The 17,608-nt window shown below is 33.6% G+C and overlaps 1 protein-coding gene across 1 annotated transcript; it reads left to right on the plus strand.

Annotated features, from left to right (window-relative positions):
- Window positions 1–14,641: 14,641 nt before the first annotated feature.
- Window positions 14,642–17,297, plus strand: LOC143551367 (wall-associated receptor kinase 2-like). The gene is made up of 3 exons (XM_077041823.1): window positions 14,642–15,512; window positions 15,603–15,770; window positions 15,869–17,297. The coding sequence occupies exons 1-3, from the start codon at window positions 14,657–14,659 to the stop codon at window positions 17,089–17,091; spliced, it is 2,247 nt and encodes a 748-aa protein (XP_076897938.1). The 5' UTR covers window positions 14,642–14,656; the 3' UTR covers window positions 17,092–17,297.
- The last annotated feature ends 311 nt before the right edge of the window (window positions 17,298–17,608 follow it).

The following is a 17,608-nucleotide window of genomic DNA, read 5'->3' on the forward strand; positions in this document are numbered from 1 at the left end:
ATGTTATTTATCTCATTATTGAACTATTTGTATTGGTGTGCGTGCAATATGTATAGAAAACGGTGTTCATTTTTACAAAAGTTTGGTCACACAATATTGAATTTTAAATTTATGAAAATGATTATTATCTTAACTAAACCACACACACATATAGGCAACTGTATCTATCGTACATGTAGTAAAGTATATGTATGACCCAAATATCGATCCACGAACACACTTATAAATTTTTACTACTAAATCATTGTATTTATTTTAACCGGAAGTGAACATTATTTGAGTTTTGGTTTTGATTTTAGTAGATAAGTTTAAAGAAACATAAATTAAAAGACAATATTTTTGGGTTTATATATTTTTTAGATAGAAAGAATATCAAATATAAAAGTGTATCATCTTGGTTCAAAACTTCTCTTAACTTGGTTTAATAATTGATTAGTAAACATGTGATATGAGCTTACTATAGTGATTAATATGAGAATAACATCATTAGTCATGTTATTCCATGATAATTAAAGAAAGAGATAACTCACGATTCCTTTTACTAAAACATTATTTTATGTAAGCTAGTGGTTTTTGATAAAGAAAAGTTAACTCACTTTAAAGATAAGACAATCTCTTAAATTACTAAGTGAATTTTCCTTGATATTCTAGTAAAAATAACACTTATATTATACATAAAATACCAATTAAGATTAGTTGAGTCGTAAATGATTAACCTTGAATTACCAAATATTAACCCACACAACTCTTGAACAATTATAAAACTCATGTAATAATCACTCAAGAGTTTCTTAAAATAGGTTATGTTGCACACTCACTTAACGAACAATTAACCGATCTTAGTGTATGAACACCAACAATCCGTTTTCACAAAATTGTTGATAATTCCCATTTTGAAATGGTTAATCACTACTAATATTCCATTTGGTCCATGTTAATTAAGATTCAAGTTTTTTCCAAACCAAGCCCTTACAAGAATGTCGATTTCTCAACTTATTATCAAGCTTGGAATCTTGGCGGCTCTTTAAAAGGTTTCTTAAGTTATTCCCTAAACCCTCACAAGAGTGGTATTTCTTCGAATTAGCTTCAAACTCGGTATTTGGGGTTCATTTTAAGGATTCTTAATTTATCAACCAAGTCCTCACAAGAATAGCGATTTCTCGACTTATCATAAAGTTCAGGGTCTTGGAGTCTTTTCTAAGGTTCCCCAAGGCTTCACAAGACTAGCAATTTCTCGGCTTATCGACAAGCATAACATTTGGGGTATCTTTTAACAGTATTTTAACATTCCTCATCAAGTAATAATTGCAACATAACCATTAGTTATTAAAAATCAATCACATGTTTTACTATCATTATTAACCTTCAATTAAGATTCATTATAAACCAAGATGATACAGTGGAAGTTTAGCCACTAATAAGCATAATTGTAATTATCAAAGTAATAGATACAAACATGATCAATTGAAACAATCTAACCAATTTGGATGACCAATCTTTGATGCTAATGACTTCTCCCAAAAGCTTAATCTCCTTAATCTTCAAGTGTAGGATGGATGGGATTAACTCCCTTATTAATGGTGGTGAAAAGAGGTTGTTGGAGAGTACTGAATGCTTCTTCAAGAGGTGTTCAAGTCCATTTAAGAATAAAAACATTCAATTTATAGGTTGTCTAGGTCCTCTAGGCACGACCACGTTAAGCAGGGCACGAATGTGCCATCTTCTTTTGTCCTGCTGCATCGATTGCTCTTGTCAAATCGTACAACTGAAGGTAAGCACGACCGTGTTAAGTACCACAACAGTCCAAATTTGACCCGTTTATTCTTTTTATCTTGTAGTTCAAGGCATGGTCGTGTCTTGGGAAGGCATGGATGTTTTTTTGCTAAAGAATATTCTATTTTGTCTTTTCTTCTTGCTCTTGATAACAAGGGGTGTGTCTTGGGTAACATGGCCATGTCTTGACTTGTCACACCCCGACCAAAGGCGGCAGAACATGCCGGGTGCAACGATTGCCCATAAGCACATTACACTATTTAAAGCGACATTATTAAACAAACTCATTTCATTTCACAACATCGAAATCGTCACATAACAATATTCATAAGACAAATATAACAAAGTATATCAAATCAAATATTGTTCATTTTTGCTAAATATCCTAAAGGTCTCGATGTCTTTTTCCTTCAACTCCACAATCAACCTAGATGCAAACCTATAACATTTCATAAAATAAAGTTTATCAACACAAAGGTTGGTGAGTAATTCATAAGTTTGAGCATCTACTACTATAATAAAATAATACTACTTTGTGCCACTTGTCATTCTCTCAGCCATACTCACATTTTTTAAACCCGTTTTGTTATTTGGATCCCATGTGGGTCAACCCAACCTAAAATAGCCTTATTCTTATGTATATATAAAGCAAGTGTGTTAATGTTTATTTATTTATTATTATTTTTTCTTTTTATATTTTAACGTCAAGTTTATCCTTAAGTAATAAAATGAAATAATTTAGTTATAGAAAAAGAGCATGCCAAATGGGATTGAAGTGGTCGGAACATTGCTTTATTATGATTTTTTAGTATTTTCAATAAAATAAAAGTCAATTAAAATACTTTATTCCTTAAAAATTTTCATTATATAAATTGACACATTCTCATAATTTTGCTTATCGACATACTAACCATTTAAATTTATTCTGTTGGTTTATTTTGGAAAGCTAGAATCATGAAGTTCTTTTCTTAGCTATCATATATATATATATATATATATATATATATATATATATATATATATAACTAGCTTTTATTTCTGTAATACGGGGTTGTTTTATATTATTCGTTTCTAATTTTAATATATTTTTTTGGATTTTAACTTTAGTTATTGTAAGGAAGTTATTAATATACTTAGGATTTGATGATTAAAGGGGTTCACAAATAAATGAGATTTTATAACCTAGTTTAGAGGCTATATGGGTTTGGTAAGACCCATGACCTGCTTTTTTTTACTATAAAACTGTTTTAATTATAAATGATATCTTATAAAAAACCAGATACTAATTTTTAGTATATCCCTATTTTATAGGATTTTCATATAAAATATTTGATGATATCAATTTTTAATATAATGAGATGTTCTAACCCGTTTAAAAGGCTATATGAGTTTGGTGAGACCCATACTCGTGAATTCAGTTTAAATGCATGAGAAACCTTCTTTTACAAATAAGCAATCTGATGGCTTGAGAGAATTTAAGAAGGTTTCGTTTATATATATTTAAGATTAAGATTTAATACATAATCTTGTTTTATTATTTATGGTTGGCTTGTACTTGAAAGACCTCGTGTTTTCACACGGACATCTATACGTCGCTTTGTCAAGATTTACAAGCATGCATTGACTAAAATTTTTGATTATTAGGTATATTGACAAACACAACCGCAAACATAGTGTACAAGGAAATTTTTTCTTATAAGTAAATATTTGCGTAATGTTTCTTTAGTAATTCCAATAATTTTAATATAAATTGTAATTTTATTAACAATATATAATAATTGTGTTGTCGATTGTATTTTGATTATAGTTTAAATTTTATAATTTTCATCAATTTCACGTGTAATACACGAGGCTCAAACTAGTATAAGTATATAATAAGAAAAAGCCAGAAAACTTGTATACAAAACAAAAAATAAGAGCAATAACTTGGATAAATAGATAAAATCGCTAATAGATTTACGTTAGCGACACCTTGCTATAAGGGGATGCCAAATAGTCTAGGATTTTATAGTTATCGTTAATTGCATTACGTTAATGACACCTTGCTATAAGGGGATGCCAAATAGTCTAGGATTTATAGACCAACCAACAAAAAGCGATAAACACATATATTCATAGAACACCAAATCGAGCAATTATTTAAGTAAGGTATATAAATAACATTTGTGGTTGAAGACCCAAGTATAAAACATTTAGTTTAGATAAGATGAAATGTCACCCCAAAAAAAGATGGAAAACGGGGTATGAAAGTACTCACATTCAAGTAATAAACTTGAAAGATGATAATTTTGAGATTTGCCGGTACGACGAGTTTAACGTATGAAGCCTAAATGAAAGAAAGTCTTGGATTTAGAAAGGTTGTCTTAAAGATCTTTAAATAAAATAATTGTTGCAAAAAGTAAACAATTAAAGTTCAAGGTTTAAAATGTAACTATTTAAGAATTTATAATAATAGCCCTTTAAAATGTAAGTTTGCTCGAAACCGGGTAAAGTATCTAACCTTAATATTTACTTAACCTATGTTAAGTAATAAGGTGAGAAAAATGCATGGATGCAAGTTCCTTTGGGATAAAGATACTAAAACGCGTCTTTAACGAGTGTTCGGGTTGTTGGTTCGGGTCTTGATAATTGGTCAAACCCAAAGTCACTTTCCAAAATAATGAGTGTTATGAGACAACTTAATAAAACTTATTAAGACTTAACAAGTATGTGTTTTAGGACTAACAACACACATTAAGCGAGTGTTCGGTTTTGTCTGTCCAAACTATGTTATGAGATCAAGTTGGATCCAACATTTCCAAGTACTTAAAAAAATAATTAAAATCAGTTTGTAAACTATTTTTAAAGAAATATACAAGTCTTGATAGCTAAAAACACACTTGTGTGTCTTAAGCGAGTAAAAATCGGATTGGCTCGGTTTCCATCTCACAATACATTCCTTGATGGTCTCCACATGCCCAAATAACCAAGAACTTGTATAATAATGTACAAATGAAAATAATTAAGTTTTACAACCAAAAAGTTAACAACAAAGTTTTTAAACAAAAGTTTGGTTTACAGTCTAGAGCTATTTACGGATAAACCGAAGCATAGACTCTTAGAACTCATTACCATGGAACTTGCAAATATAACAAATAACCTAAAATGAGCAGAAGTTATGCAAGATAAATATGTGCAAACAAGTTATATAATTATTATATATATGTTGTACCACAAACTTAAGTAACAAAACAAAAATTAAAGAATGGTTCTTGTTATTAAGAATCCTTGAAGAGATGGGGATATAATCTTTGTTTGGGAGAGAAAAGAAGTGAATGAGCAACCTTAAAATAAGTGAAATACACTTGTAATTTTAGGCTAAGAGTGAAGAGAAATGCCTGAGAGGGTGACAGGCTCCACCAATAGAATCTCATGCAAAAATGTCCATTGGTTGTTCTTGAATTAAAGTAAAACCATTAATTAAAATAAAATAATTAAAATACTTAAAAGAAATCTGGAAATTATAGTTAATAAAAATATTTATGGGATTAATTTTTTGGCAACTTTGGTCCTTGAAGTTCGTTTTAGGTCGTTTTGAGCATGGAATAAGCGTTTTGAACACCGTTAAGGGCCTTAAAAGAAAATGACAAAGTTTGGAACAAAATTATAACTTAAAACACACTATTTTATTAATATCAAAGGATCCGGAAAGAAAAATGGGTCGGGTTTACAATACAATTACGAATATAAATCGAACCGAAAATGACAAATGTCACATGACTTCTTGATTTTTGTCTTTACTTTGCATGCTATAGGAATGACCATGCTTTGATTCACCATGAGGTGTGTTGAGTCAGTTTTCACCATTTATCTCCGTTTTTCTTTGTATTTCAGCTTGTTTTATTTCTTAGGACTATATTTACCTATAGGTAGAAATTATAAACATTAGTGGTTATTTATTCTAATATATTTGCCGAAATTTCGCTTATTTGGAGATATTTTAGTGCTGAAAAGATGTATAATTTCTTATACATCATGAGTACTTGTGAAAATTATGGAATAAAATAGATATATTGTCACTATTAATACTGTTGCAAGCTTTTGAGTGGCATGTACATTGTACCCGGACGTATTCCGCTTAAAGTTGGGGTGTTACAACCTAGGGGCATGAGATAACTCTCTATAAGAAACTCGGAAAGTTAGCCTCGTAAATTCGAGAGAATGCTTGCCTCTTCACAAAGGGGGTCGTAGTGACCATACCCGAGCGACTATTTACCAAAACAGGTCTACGCAAAGTCGTAAGACCATGTACGGGGGTTGATGCTTGCCAGTGCCGGAAGGTCATGGAAGTTGGTGACTTGATGAATGGGTAGCGAAATTCCTCATCGGGTAAGTTTAGACCCGCACGAAAGGGGTAACGATCTGGGATTGTCTCGGAGAGAGGCTTGGTGAAATAGACATGTCCGTGAAGATACAGACTACCTGCACCTGGACAGAAAAACCTTATGAAGCTTCACTGTTCCCTAGGATTGGATTTGGGCCTAATGGTTTTTCACTTGGAGAACTAATTGGATTGTTACAAGCGGGACGAATGGGGCATGCTTTGGAAGAAGCGATCTGTTACCAAGTCGATTTAGGTTTTTCATGTTGTCAAAGAGCTGAGCTGAACAATGAAAATAGATGGCGAGTGCCCAATCGAATTGATCGGGTCATGCAGGAACAAAGTTCAAGTCTATTGGTCTGTTAGGATGCCTCAGATACATACATCACTACACTTCCACTTGACACCTATCATAATGATAAATGGCTCGTCTTGCAGTTACCTTCTCTTTCTCTTGAATTCTTAAAACTTCTGTTGCTCAATCACCGCAGGGCATAGAACTTGTTGTCTCGGCTGTGCTATCGGAGGCTCTGGGAAGTCGGAATATGAGAGCACTCATCTTGGGGTGGGCTTATTACTTATATGCTTTTAGCAATTATCCGCTCAGCACTTGGCTACCCAACGTTTACCGTAGGCACGATAACCAGTACACCAGAGGTAGTCTCAATACTCTAACGTCCACACCGGATATGGACTGAACTGTCTCACGACGTTCTGAACCCAGCTCACGAACTGCTTTAATCGGCGAACAGCCCAACCCTTGGAACATACTACATCCCAGGTGGCGAAAAGCCGACATCGAGGTGCCAAACCTTCCCGTCGATGTGAACTCTTGGGAAGATCAGCCTGTTATCCCTAGAATAAATTTTATCCGTTAAGCGACGACCCTTCCACTAAGAACCGTCGGATCACTAAGGCGAACTTTCGTCCTGCTCGACGGGTGGGTCTTGTAGTCAAGATTCCTTCTACCTTTGCACTTGAGGACCAATCTTTTTTTTCCCTAGGAATACTTTGCACGCCTCCGTTACCTTTTGGGAGGCCTACGCCCCATAGAAACTATCTACTTGAGACTGTCCCTTAGCCGTATGAATCCAAAAAGAGGGAGGTAAGTTTAAGTTAAACTTGGAGATGGAAGTATTCTTTCGTTTCTCGATAGTGAAGTAAGACCAAGCTCGTGAGCTTATAGGAACTTTTGCTTGAATTGTCTTATTTGGTCTACGTACCGAAATTGAGAGCATTCGAGATCTGATTATCCTCTCAGACCAACTACGACCAACTACTGATCATCGCCTTGGTAAGCTATTCCCCCACCAACTAGCTAATCAGACGCGAACCCCTCCTAGGGTGGATTCATCCTTTTTCTCCTTAGCCTACGGTGTATTAGTAGTTGTTTATAGTTGTTGTTGGACAGGCTCTTATATGTTACTCATCCGTCCGCCACTTGAAACACCACTTCCCGTCCGACTTGCATGTGTTAAGCATGCTGCTAGCTTTCATCCTGAGCCAAAATTAAACTCTCCTTGAGATTCATAGTTGCATTACTTATAACTTCCTTGCTCGTAGACAAAAGGGATTCATAATTCTCTTTCATTCCTAGGCCTAACTTGTATCCATACGCTTCATATTCACCCGAAATTCACTCCCAGAAATATAGCCATCCCTGCCCCCTCATGTAAATCCCCACGATTCTCTTATCATTCTCATTCAATCACGGAGGGGTAGCAAATTAAAATGAAAAATTCATATTGGGTTTAGGGATAATCAGGCTTGAACTGATGAATTTCACTTGTAATGATTTATCATTCAATGAATGACTAAAAGATGGTATACTTAATCCAATTATGATGTTTCTTACTTTGAAGTTGTACATAAGCAAAACATTAAACATCGCTTTCTATTTCTACCCATCTCGGAGATTCATCCTATGTTCCTATATATTAATCGTGTTAACTTATCTTAGTAAATAACAAAATCGTGGATAGGAAACTCCATTAGCGACCTACCCCAATTTATTGCAGAAATTTTCGGGAGAAGGATTTCCAATTCCTTAGCCTATGAGTAGCCGACTCATTCTTCAACAAGCACACGGTTAGAGCCCTAGGCTCCTCCCACTGCTTGGGAGCTTACGGTTTCATGTTCTACTTCACACTTCCCTCAATGTTTCGTTGTCGGTCATCGAGGAGTATTTAGCCTTGAAAGGTGGTCCTTGCTGATTCACACGGGATTCCACGTACCCCATGCTACTCGGGTCAGAGCGTAAGCTAGTGAAGCTTTCGGTTACTAACCAACTAAAAATTTAGATTTATTATTTGAGCCAGAATTATATGTATCCGCGAGACTCATTTGGAAAAACGATTGGCATAAGCGTATCCAAGAATAAACAATTAACGTTAAAAAATATAATGAATGTAATAAACTAATATATGCTTATTAAATTGATACAAAACTACATTAAGAAATAAAGCAAATCATTACAAAAATATAAAATAACAAAACGAGTAAAAACAAATTATAGATAAAAATTGGTAAATAGTTTTATATATATAAAAAAATTGGTAAAATTGGTAATAGTTTAACTAGTTTTATATATTTTACATCTTGTGTAAATATCATTTATGTAAAAAAACTGCAAGGATTCGAAATTGGTAGACTATCTTAAATATATATAAACGAAACCTCCCTATTTTCTCTCAAGCCACCAAATTGCTTTATTTGTAAATGGTGGTTTCTCACGCACTTGACCCGAATTCACGGGTATGGGTCTCACCAAACCCAGATAGCCATTAAACGAGTTATAACATCTTATTATTTTAAAAATTAATCTCACCCAATATTTGATAATTAAATTCTATAAATTAGGGATATACTAAAAATTAATATCCAATTACGTTTAAAAAAAGATATTATTTATAATCATGAAACAATTTTATAGTAAATAAAGTAAAAAAAATAAGCGGTTCACGAGTCTCATCAACCCCGGATAGCTTTTAAACGAGTTAAAACATCTCATTTATTTGTGAAACTCTTTCATCATCAAACCTCAAGTATATTATTAATTTCTTTATAATAAATAAAAGTAAAATACAAAAAAAATATATAAATATTGGAAACGTAAAATGTAAACAAACACCGTTATTAAACCCTAATTTAATTTCTCAAGATGTATTTAGTTACATTAGCGATTCTTTTTTCTTTTTAGTTTAACTTAAATGAAAAGTTTCACAAAATAATATTCAAATTATATCAAATGAACATAAAATGAATAAATGTAAAAATTAAGTTGATAATTCATTTAACGTTTCATTAAAAAATGAACATAATCCATTATAAATTAATCAAAATAGGTTCAAATATATATATTATTACTTTCTTACAATAAATAAACTAAAATCCAAAAAAAATACCTTCACAATATCATAAACGAAAAATTTAAACAACCCCGGGATAAAAACTAGTAGTTTTATATTTTTAACTAATTTAATGAAATGAAAATGAAAACCATTATAAATCAAAAAAAACATCTGTAAATTTTTTAGATTATTTGAACAAGTCTCATTTATTTCCCGTTTATACCTTATTAAAATAGGTATACTCGAAATAAACACTATATCGTGATGTACTTGTTCTAATCATATTTAAAAAATTCTATAAATGTTTAAATATTATCCCCCGTCCCATTAAAAGTGTCCACATTTTCTTTTTTATTTGTCTCATTACAAATGTTCACTTTCAAAGTTTATTGACTATTTTTCAAGTTTTCACTTAAACACACACAATTAGAATTAATAAACAATATTGATTGACCCAAGTTTTAAGGGCATTATTGTCATTCGGTAAACAAAAAGATTAATCATTCAATCTATCTTGAGCTTTGTGTTTTTCAAACTAAAACACTTCTAATGAAATGAAGGGAGTATAAAACTTTATAATGTTATTTATCATCATTTTCTGTTTAATTGACTTGATCCATTTTTGCCCCCTAACAAAAGTGTTTGGATCCGTCGTGCTGTTTGTTCTGTCAAAACTGCTACAGACTTGGCTTGGAAACTACAACTTGACCATTTGGTGGGTTGGGTGGGTTTGTTGTTGAAGTGGTCTTTAAAAAAAATAACAATTTTCAATCTTATTAAAGAACTGTGGATAAAGGTAGGTGAACTAAGTTTTTCAAAGCATGCTCGCTCAACAGATTGAAAAGTCATCCAGGAGTAAAGAATCCCAGTGGCCTGCTGATCTGACTATATATATCTTAAACCAATTAAACGACTCACTAGAAAGGTTCAAATTCATCTGTCAATTCCAAAATTCTCATTAAACCAATTAAACAACAAACTAGCTAGAAAAATTTAAACTTATTTCACATCTTAATACTTAATTACACTTTTATGCAACCAAAGTTTATTTGGCAAAAGTAAGGACGAGCTTGTGAAAATTTAAACTTATTCACATCTTAATAGTTAAAAACTTTAAAAAACCACGTCGTTTCTGATTTTGACCATAAGACGGAACACGTAAATGTCACATGTTACGTGACACACACATGTACATATATATAATAGAGATTCCAATGAGAATCAGGAGACCACTCTTATGTTTTTTCTCTAATATCAAACGTAATTGAAATTGTTACAATACTATAAAAACTCTATACGATGGCCAAAACACCAATAAACTTGTCACAAAAGGCATGAGGAAATAAGTTGGTTGCATATTAGGTATTTAATGAGTTACGTACGTATATGTATTATTGTAGATGTTTACAATTTAGGACATATGCAAGTTCTTTAGTTTTGAAGCAGAAGTTATCCCAAAGACGATTTATGTCAACTCTGGCTTTCCGAATAACCCATTGAATATGACTTGTAGATTGTTCTATATGAGTAACTGAAAGTTTTTTTTAACGAATTAATACTTGACATGGACCAATAATTTTAGAAAGGGAAAATTCTCAAAATAAACGTTTATGAATACGTTTTTCAGGTAGGTTTTTGGTGTCATTTCCAACAAATTCCCAAAAATAGGTATTATAAACCACTCGTGACGAATAGTTTATGATTACACACGAGTAGTTTGTATAACCAATTAAAACTTGTCATGTGTCTATAAGCTAACCGTAACGACCAGTTTCACTAATAATCTACTCGTAACGATTAAACAAGTTTAAAGCCTCGTAATTAACGCCCACGAGTAAATAAGAATTCCTTTAGTCGCGACAAATAGATTCTAAAACTTTACGAGTCACGAGTAGTTTATCAAACAAACCACCAAGATGCATTTGATTACCAAATGCATCGAATTGGTTAGTTTTACAAAATACTAACCGGAATGGTTAGTTTGATAGGACTAGCTAGTTGTTACCAGGCCGGCTCATGGGGTGTGCGAGCCGGACCTTCGGCCGAGGCACCTAATTTTCAGGGGCAAACCTTTTTTACGTATATATATATTTATCGGTAAAAGATCCTGAGTCAAACAACACCGTCAATTGGTCCATTTATTTTTTAATTTCTGTGTTTAAAACTCGCGTTCACAGCGCGACGCCGGAATATTAGGATATAGTCAGAGACGGGAAAGCATCTGCAACAGCCAGCAGGAATGTGTTTCAAACTAAGTTTTCGCATATGAGAAAAATGATCCCTCACTTATTTTAATATTAACTTAAACATAAACAATTTTAACCTTTAAGTTTTACTATTAGTATTACTAAACCCTCTACTTGATTTATAATGGAATTATAAAATAGAAATATGATCGGTCTTTACATATGAATCCACGCTAAAATGCATGATGTTTGGAACCGGTTGACGCATAATTATTGTGTCTTTATAAATTGAGAGATAATGTTGATTCATATATAGTTTTTTACTAGCATTACTAGTTTAAATACGTGATAAAGTGTCATATTCTGTTATCTGCGATGACAGAATATCTAGTTTCCATCACTAACGCATCCATATACATAGTATCCAAAAGTTTTTTTTCTAAACCTACTAATCCAAAAAAGAAATCGAGGTAGGCCAGTGGGCTTATATATTTCATCACTAGAAATTAGCTAGTTTAAATTCTCGGATACGGAATACCTAGTTTCCATCACTAAAAATTAGCTTATATATTTCATTATTCGTTAAGGCCTATGGGCCTTTTTATTTCAGATCGACTGAGGTATTTAAATTCTTGGAGACGGCCCTGGTCGTTACGAGTAGATCTTGGTCAATGGCTAGTTTACATTTACCATACGAGTATTTTATTAGTAATTAACTCATCTCGATTAGTATACCTGGTAATCATTACGCATACGAGTAGTTTATATGTAGTTAACCCGTTGTGACAAGTTTACATTCCCGATACGAGTATTTTATTAGTAATTAGCTTGTCCAGATAAGTTTACCTTATTTACATTACCCATGCGAGTAGTTTATATGTAGTTAACTCGTCGTGACTAGTTTACCTTTGTTTACATTCCTATACGAGTAGTTAATTAGTAAATAATTCGTCTTGGCTAGTTTAAAGTAACAATCTACTCGTCTCATTACTTTATATTTTAAACTAGTCGTTACAATTTTGTTTTGAAGTTGTTGGATTTGTAAAAGCCATGTTTTTGTTTTAACCTACACATCAATGGAGGAGGAAATTTATAATATTGTAGTTTGTTATGGCGGAAAGTGGGAAGAAACTACGGGAGCTACCGAGTATGTTCCGTTTGATAGTGGACGACAAGGTGTATCTCTATCTTGAGGTCGGTTATTGTGAATTTATAGATTTTGTTACTAGTCGTTTTAAAATAGGTTATGTTAAACGATTATCTTATAAGTTCTGTAATTACTCATATCCGGTGGATATACACGACGACTATGACATGACGCTTTTTCTAAAACGTGCTAAAGGAAGACCAAATGAATTTGTTTATGTCTACGTTGTTGATGATGACAATGGAGACTTTACAAAACAAAGTTTGAAATCGAATGAGTTACTTACAAACGAAAAATGAATCGGGAAATTGGTGGGGTTTGTTCCGGACTTGAATATACCTTTGTCATCAAATGAATATGAATATTTTGGTTGAGACAATGTCAATGAATGAAGAAGATAGTGAGCCTTTTGTCTAACGAATCCCTTTTAGGTACGGATATATTCATGGAATATGAAGAACCGCCTCTTCCGGTAGTTACTAAAGATGGTTGTTCAAAAGGCGAGAAAAAAAGTTTGTGTTCGTCTTCGCATCCTATTATAGGCAAAGTGTTTAAAAACGAAGAAGCGTTACAAATCGAACTAGGTATGATGGCTTTAAACAAAGTATTTGAGTTTAAAACCCACGAATCTAATGAACGACAATTGGTGGTAGGTTGCAAGTCGGATGGTTGTGTAAATCAGGTAAACTTATGAGGACGAGTTAGTTACTAATTAACTACTCGTATAGGAATGTAAACAAGGTAAACTAGTCACGACGAGTTAACTACATATAAACTACTCGTATGTGCAATGTAAATAAGGTAAACTTATAAGGACGAGCTATATACTAATAAAATACTCGTATCAGGAATGTAAACTAGTTACGACGATTTAACTACATATAAACTGCTCGTATGCGTAATGTAAATCAGGTAAATTTATCAGGACGAACTAATTACTAATAAAATACTCGTATCGGGAATGTAAATTACTAGTCATGACGATTTAACTACATATAAACTACTCGTATGCGTAATGTTTACCGGGTAAACTTATCTAGACGAGTTAATTACTAATAAAATACTCGTATCGGGAATGTAAACTTGTCGTGACTCGTAAAGTTTTAGAATCCACTCGTCGTGACTTAATGATTTCTTAATTACTCGTGGGCGTTGATTACGAGGCTTTAAACTTATTTAATCGTTACAAGTAGATGATTAGTGAAACTGGTCGTTATGGTTAGCTTATAGACACGTGACAAGTTTTAATTGGTTATACAAACTACTCGTGTGTAATCATAAACTATTCGTCACGACTAGTTTATAATACCTATTTTAGGAATTTGTTGGAAATGACACCTAAAACCAGAAAAATGTATTCATAAACGTTTACTTTGGGAATTTTCCCTTTTAGAAAAGATAGGTTGTTTTACTCATATAAATTAATATCAAGTGTTTATTAAAAAGGTCTATACAGGTTGTACTTTCTATAAATTATATCAAGTATTTGTGTCATTTTACTTCTTTTAAAATATAAAAGTTGTTAGACACAATTAAAAGACAAAAGAAAATTTAGACATTTTGATTTAAATCCTTCTTTCCAATTTCCAAATAACCCTAGTCTTAGAAAAAGAAACTTAAGATTACTTTTCTTCTTTTCTATCAAAAACTAAAAAAATATAAAAATCAAAGACCTCTTCAACTATGATCAACTAGTGGGCAAATTGCAGATTAAGGAGCCCGTAACAGAATCTTTCAACAATTAGTCAACTCTTCATGGTATGCTTATATAAGATCCCTAATCACCCTTCCTCAATCATATACATAAACTACAAACACATAATCACAGAGAAAGCAAACTATGCATTTAAAAATACTACTAGTTGCAATCATTGCAGCTTTCGGGGCAGCAAGTGCTCAAGACTGGCCAAATTGTAGAAGTTCGTGTGGCGATGTGAATATTACTTTCCCATTTGGTTCAGGTAAGGGATGCTACCAGAGTCCTGAATTCCTCGTCACTTGTGACGAATCATCCGGGGAAGACATACCATACTTTGGCAAAAAAACAAGCGATCTTGTTATTACAAGTATTTCGATAAACATGAGTGAAGTGGAGATCATGATGTTTGTAGGCAGAGATTGCTATAATAGTACTGGTCCAATCAGAAGAAACCGACCATTTTTTACTTTGGGGCGCTTAAAGGAGTTCCGGGTCTCCACCAAGAACAAATTTGTAGCCATCGGGTGTGACACGCGTGCTTTTGTTAGTGGAAGAAGATGGAATGAGTCTAAAGATATTGGTACCGGGTGCATTTCTTGGTGTGGTAGAAACAACCTTATTAAAAACGGTTCTTGCTCGGGAGTTGGGTGTTGTGAAGCAGCAGTGCCGGAAGAATTGAGTTCTTTTAATATGACACTTCGTAGCTATATTAACCATTCGAATATATGGGATTTCAACCCATGCAGCTATGGCTTTTTGGTTGCAGAAGGGAAGTTTAAATTTTCTACAACTTACCTGGATAATTTTGAAAGTAAAAGGATGCCGATGTTACTCGATTGGGCAATTGGAAACGTGACTTGTGACGAAGCAAAGGGCATGGATGAATTCTTATGCATGGGAAACAGTGAATGTGATAAAAACTATACAGGTCATGGATATCGTTGTAGTTGCCATGCAGGTTATGAAGGCAACCCTTATGTTGAAGGTGATTGCAAGAGTAAGTTTGACTTTTGCCCGAATATTTGATGCTTCGATTTAATTTATACATTCACACAAGTAAAATGATTGACCATTTGTTATTTTACAGATATTAACGAGTGTTTGCTAGAAATTCATGAATGCAAACCTAATACTCAGTGCAAAGATACACCTGGAAATTATACGTGTAAATGTCCAGATGGTTACTCTGGAGATGGTAGGAAGAATGGACCAGGTTGCACTGCTGATGAATCCACCATTATAAAGATGGTTGCAGGTAAATAATGTCGCCATAGTTTTTCGGTTTATATCTTAGGCTACCTTGAGATATCTATTCATCGCGTGTTCATGCTAAGTTAGCTTTTTTTGTTGCAGGTATCTCAACTTCTGCTATATTTCTTCTTATATTTGTTGCCTGGTTGTACTTGCTACTCAAGAAGAGAAAGTTCATCCTGCTAAGAGAAAAATTCTTTAAACAAAATGGTGGAATAATGTTACAACAACGAATTTCTGGCGATGGGGGTTCTCATGATCAAGCAAAAGTCTTCACTGTAGAGGAGCTAAAGAGGGCAACCAATAACTATGATGAGAGCAGAATTATCGGTAAGGGTGGCTATGGCACTGTTTATAAAGGAATTCTTGCTGATAGAAGAATAGTTGCCATAAAGAAGTCAAAATTACCAGATCAAACACAGGCTCAGATAGAGCAATTTATCAATGAAGTGGTTATCCTCTCCCAAATAAATCATAGGAATGTGGTAAAGTTGATTGGGTGTTGTCTGGAAACAGAAATCCCATTATTGGTTTATGAATTCATTCCAAATGGCACCCTCTCTGATCATATCCACAACAAAGGCAAGTCGTCGGCTATTACATGGGATATCCGACTCAGAATAGCAACGGAGACAGCTGAGGCACTTTCATACTTACACTCTGCAGCATCCGTTCCAATCATCCATCGGGATGTCAAGCCAATGAATATACTTTTGGATGACAATTATGTAGCAAAAGTGGCTGATTTCGGGGCATCTAAGCTAATTCCTGTTGATCAGACTGAGTTGGCCACTATAGTGCAAGGAACACTAGGCTACTTAGATCCAGAGTATTTGCAAACAAATCAACTCACAGATAAGAGCGATGTGTATAGTTTTGGGGTGGTACTAGTGGAACTTTTAACCGGTAAAAAGGTTCTTAGTTTTGATAGGCCAGAGGAAGAGAGGAACTTAGCTATTTATTTTTTATATTCCTTAAAAGAGGGGAGACTCTTCCAGGTTCTTGATGAACGCTTGCAGCTAAATGATGTTCCTAGCGAGATAATCCAAGTTTCGAGATTGGCAGAAAGATGCTTACGCGTTAAAGCCGAAGAAAGGCCTACCATGAAAGAAGTAGCAATCGAGCTCCAAGGAATATTGGCATCAATGGTACAAAAGCACCCATGGGTGAAAAGTAGTTCAAATGAAGATGAAGGTGAGTATTTGCTCAAAGAACCAATCATCGACTATGAATGTACAAATGATGGCATTATAAGCAATTCAAGCTCAAGCACCTACGATAGCATAAGCAAGCATACTATGTTACCCATTGCTAGTGGCAGGTAAAGGTAGATACTTGTATCGACTAAGCCGGAACAGGCTCGATCTTTTTTACTGGGACATGTTGTCGCACTAGAGATAAGTTTAATTGTTGCATTCTATTGTTAAGTTTGTTAGGCATTAATATAGTTTGCAGATATTGATCCTAGATTTCATTATTTAGTATTCACTCAAAGAAATTATCAACAATACGTCTTATTTCACTTTTTTCAGTCAGTTATCTTAGGGAATTGGGAGGTATTCAACTCCATGAAGTTGTCTCGTCTCAGCAAACTTGACTCGAGCTAAAGGCTTCGTTAGGATGTCCGCCTTTTGTTCTTCACAACTCACATTTTCAACCATCACATGTTCACAATCAACACACTCGCATATAAAGTAGTAACGAGTGTGGATATGTTTACTCCTACAATGAAACACCAGGTTTTTCATGAGTGCCAATGCTGAACTGTTATCAACCATAATCAGAACCGACTTCTCATGACCCACGAAAATTATTATTTGATTATGAAAGGTTCACAAATAA

The sequence above is a fragment of the Bidens hawaiensis genome, unplaced genomic scaffold (genome assembly GCF_021521415.1).
Source record: "Bidens hawaiensis isolate Kalapana, Puna unplaced genomic scaffold, B.hawaiensis_p1.1 tig00016367_1, whole genome shotgun sequence".
NCBI lineage: Eukaryota > Viridiplantae > Streptophyta > Magnoliopsida > Asterales > Asteraceae > Bidens > Bidens hawaiensis.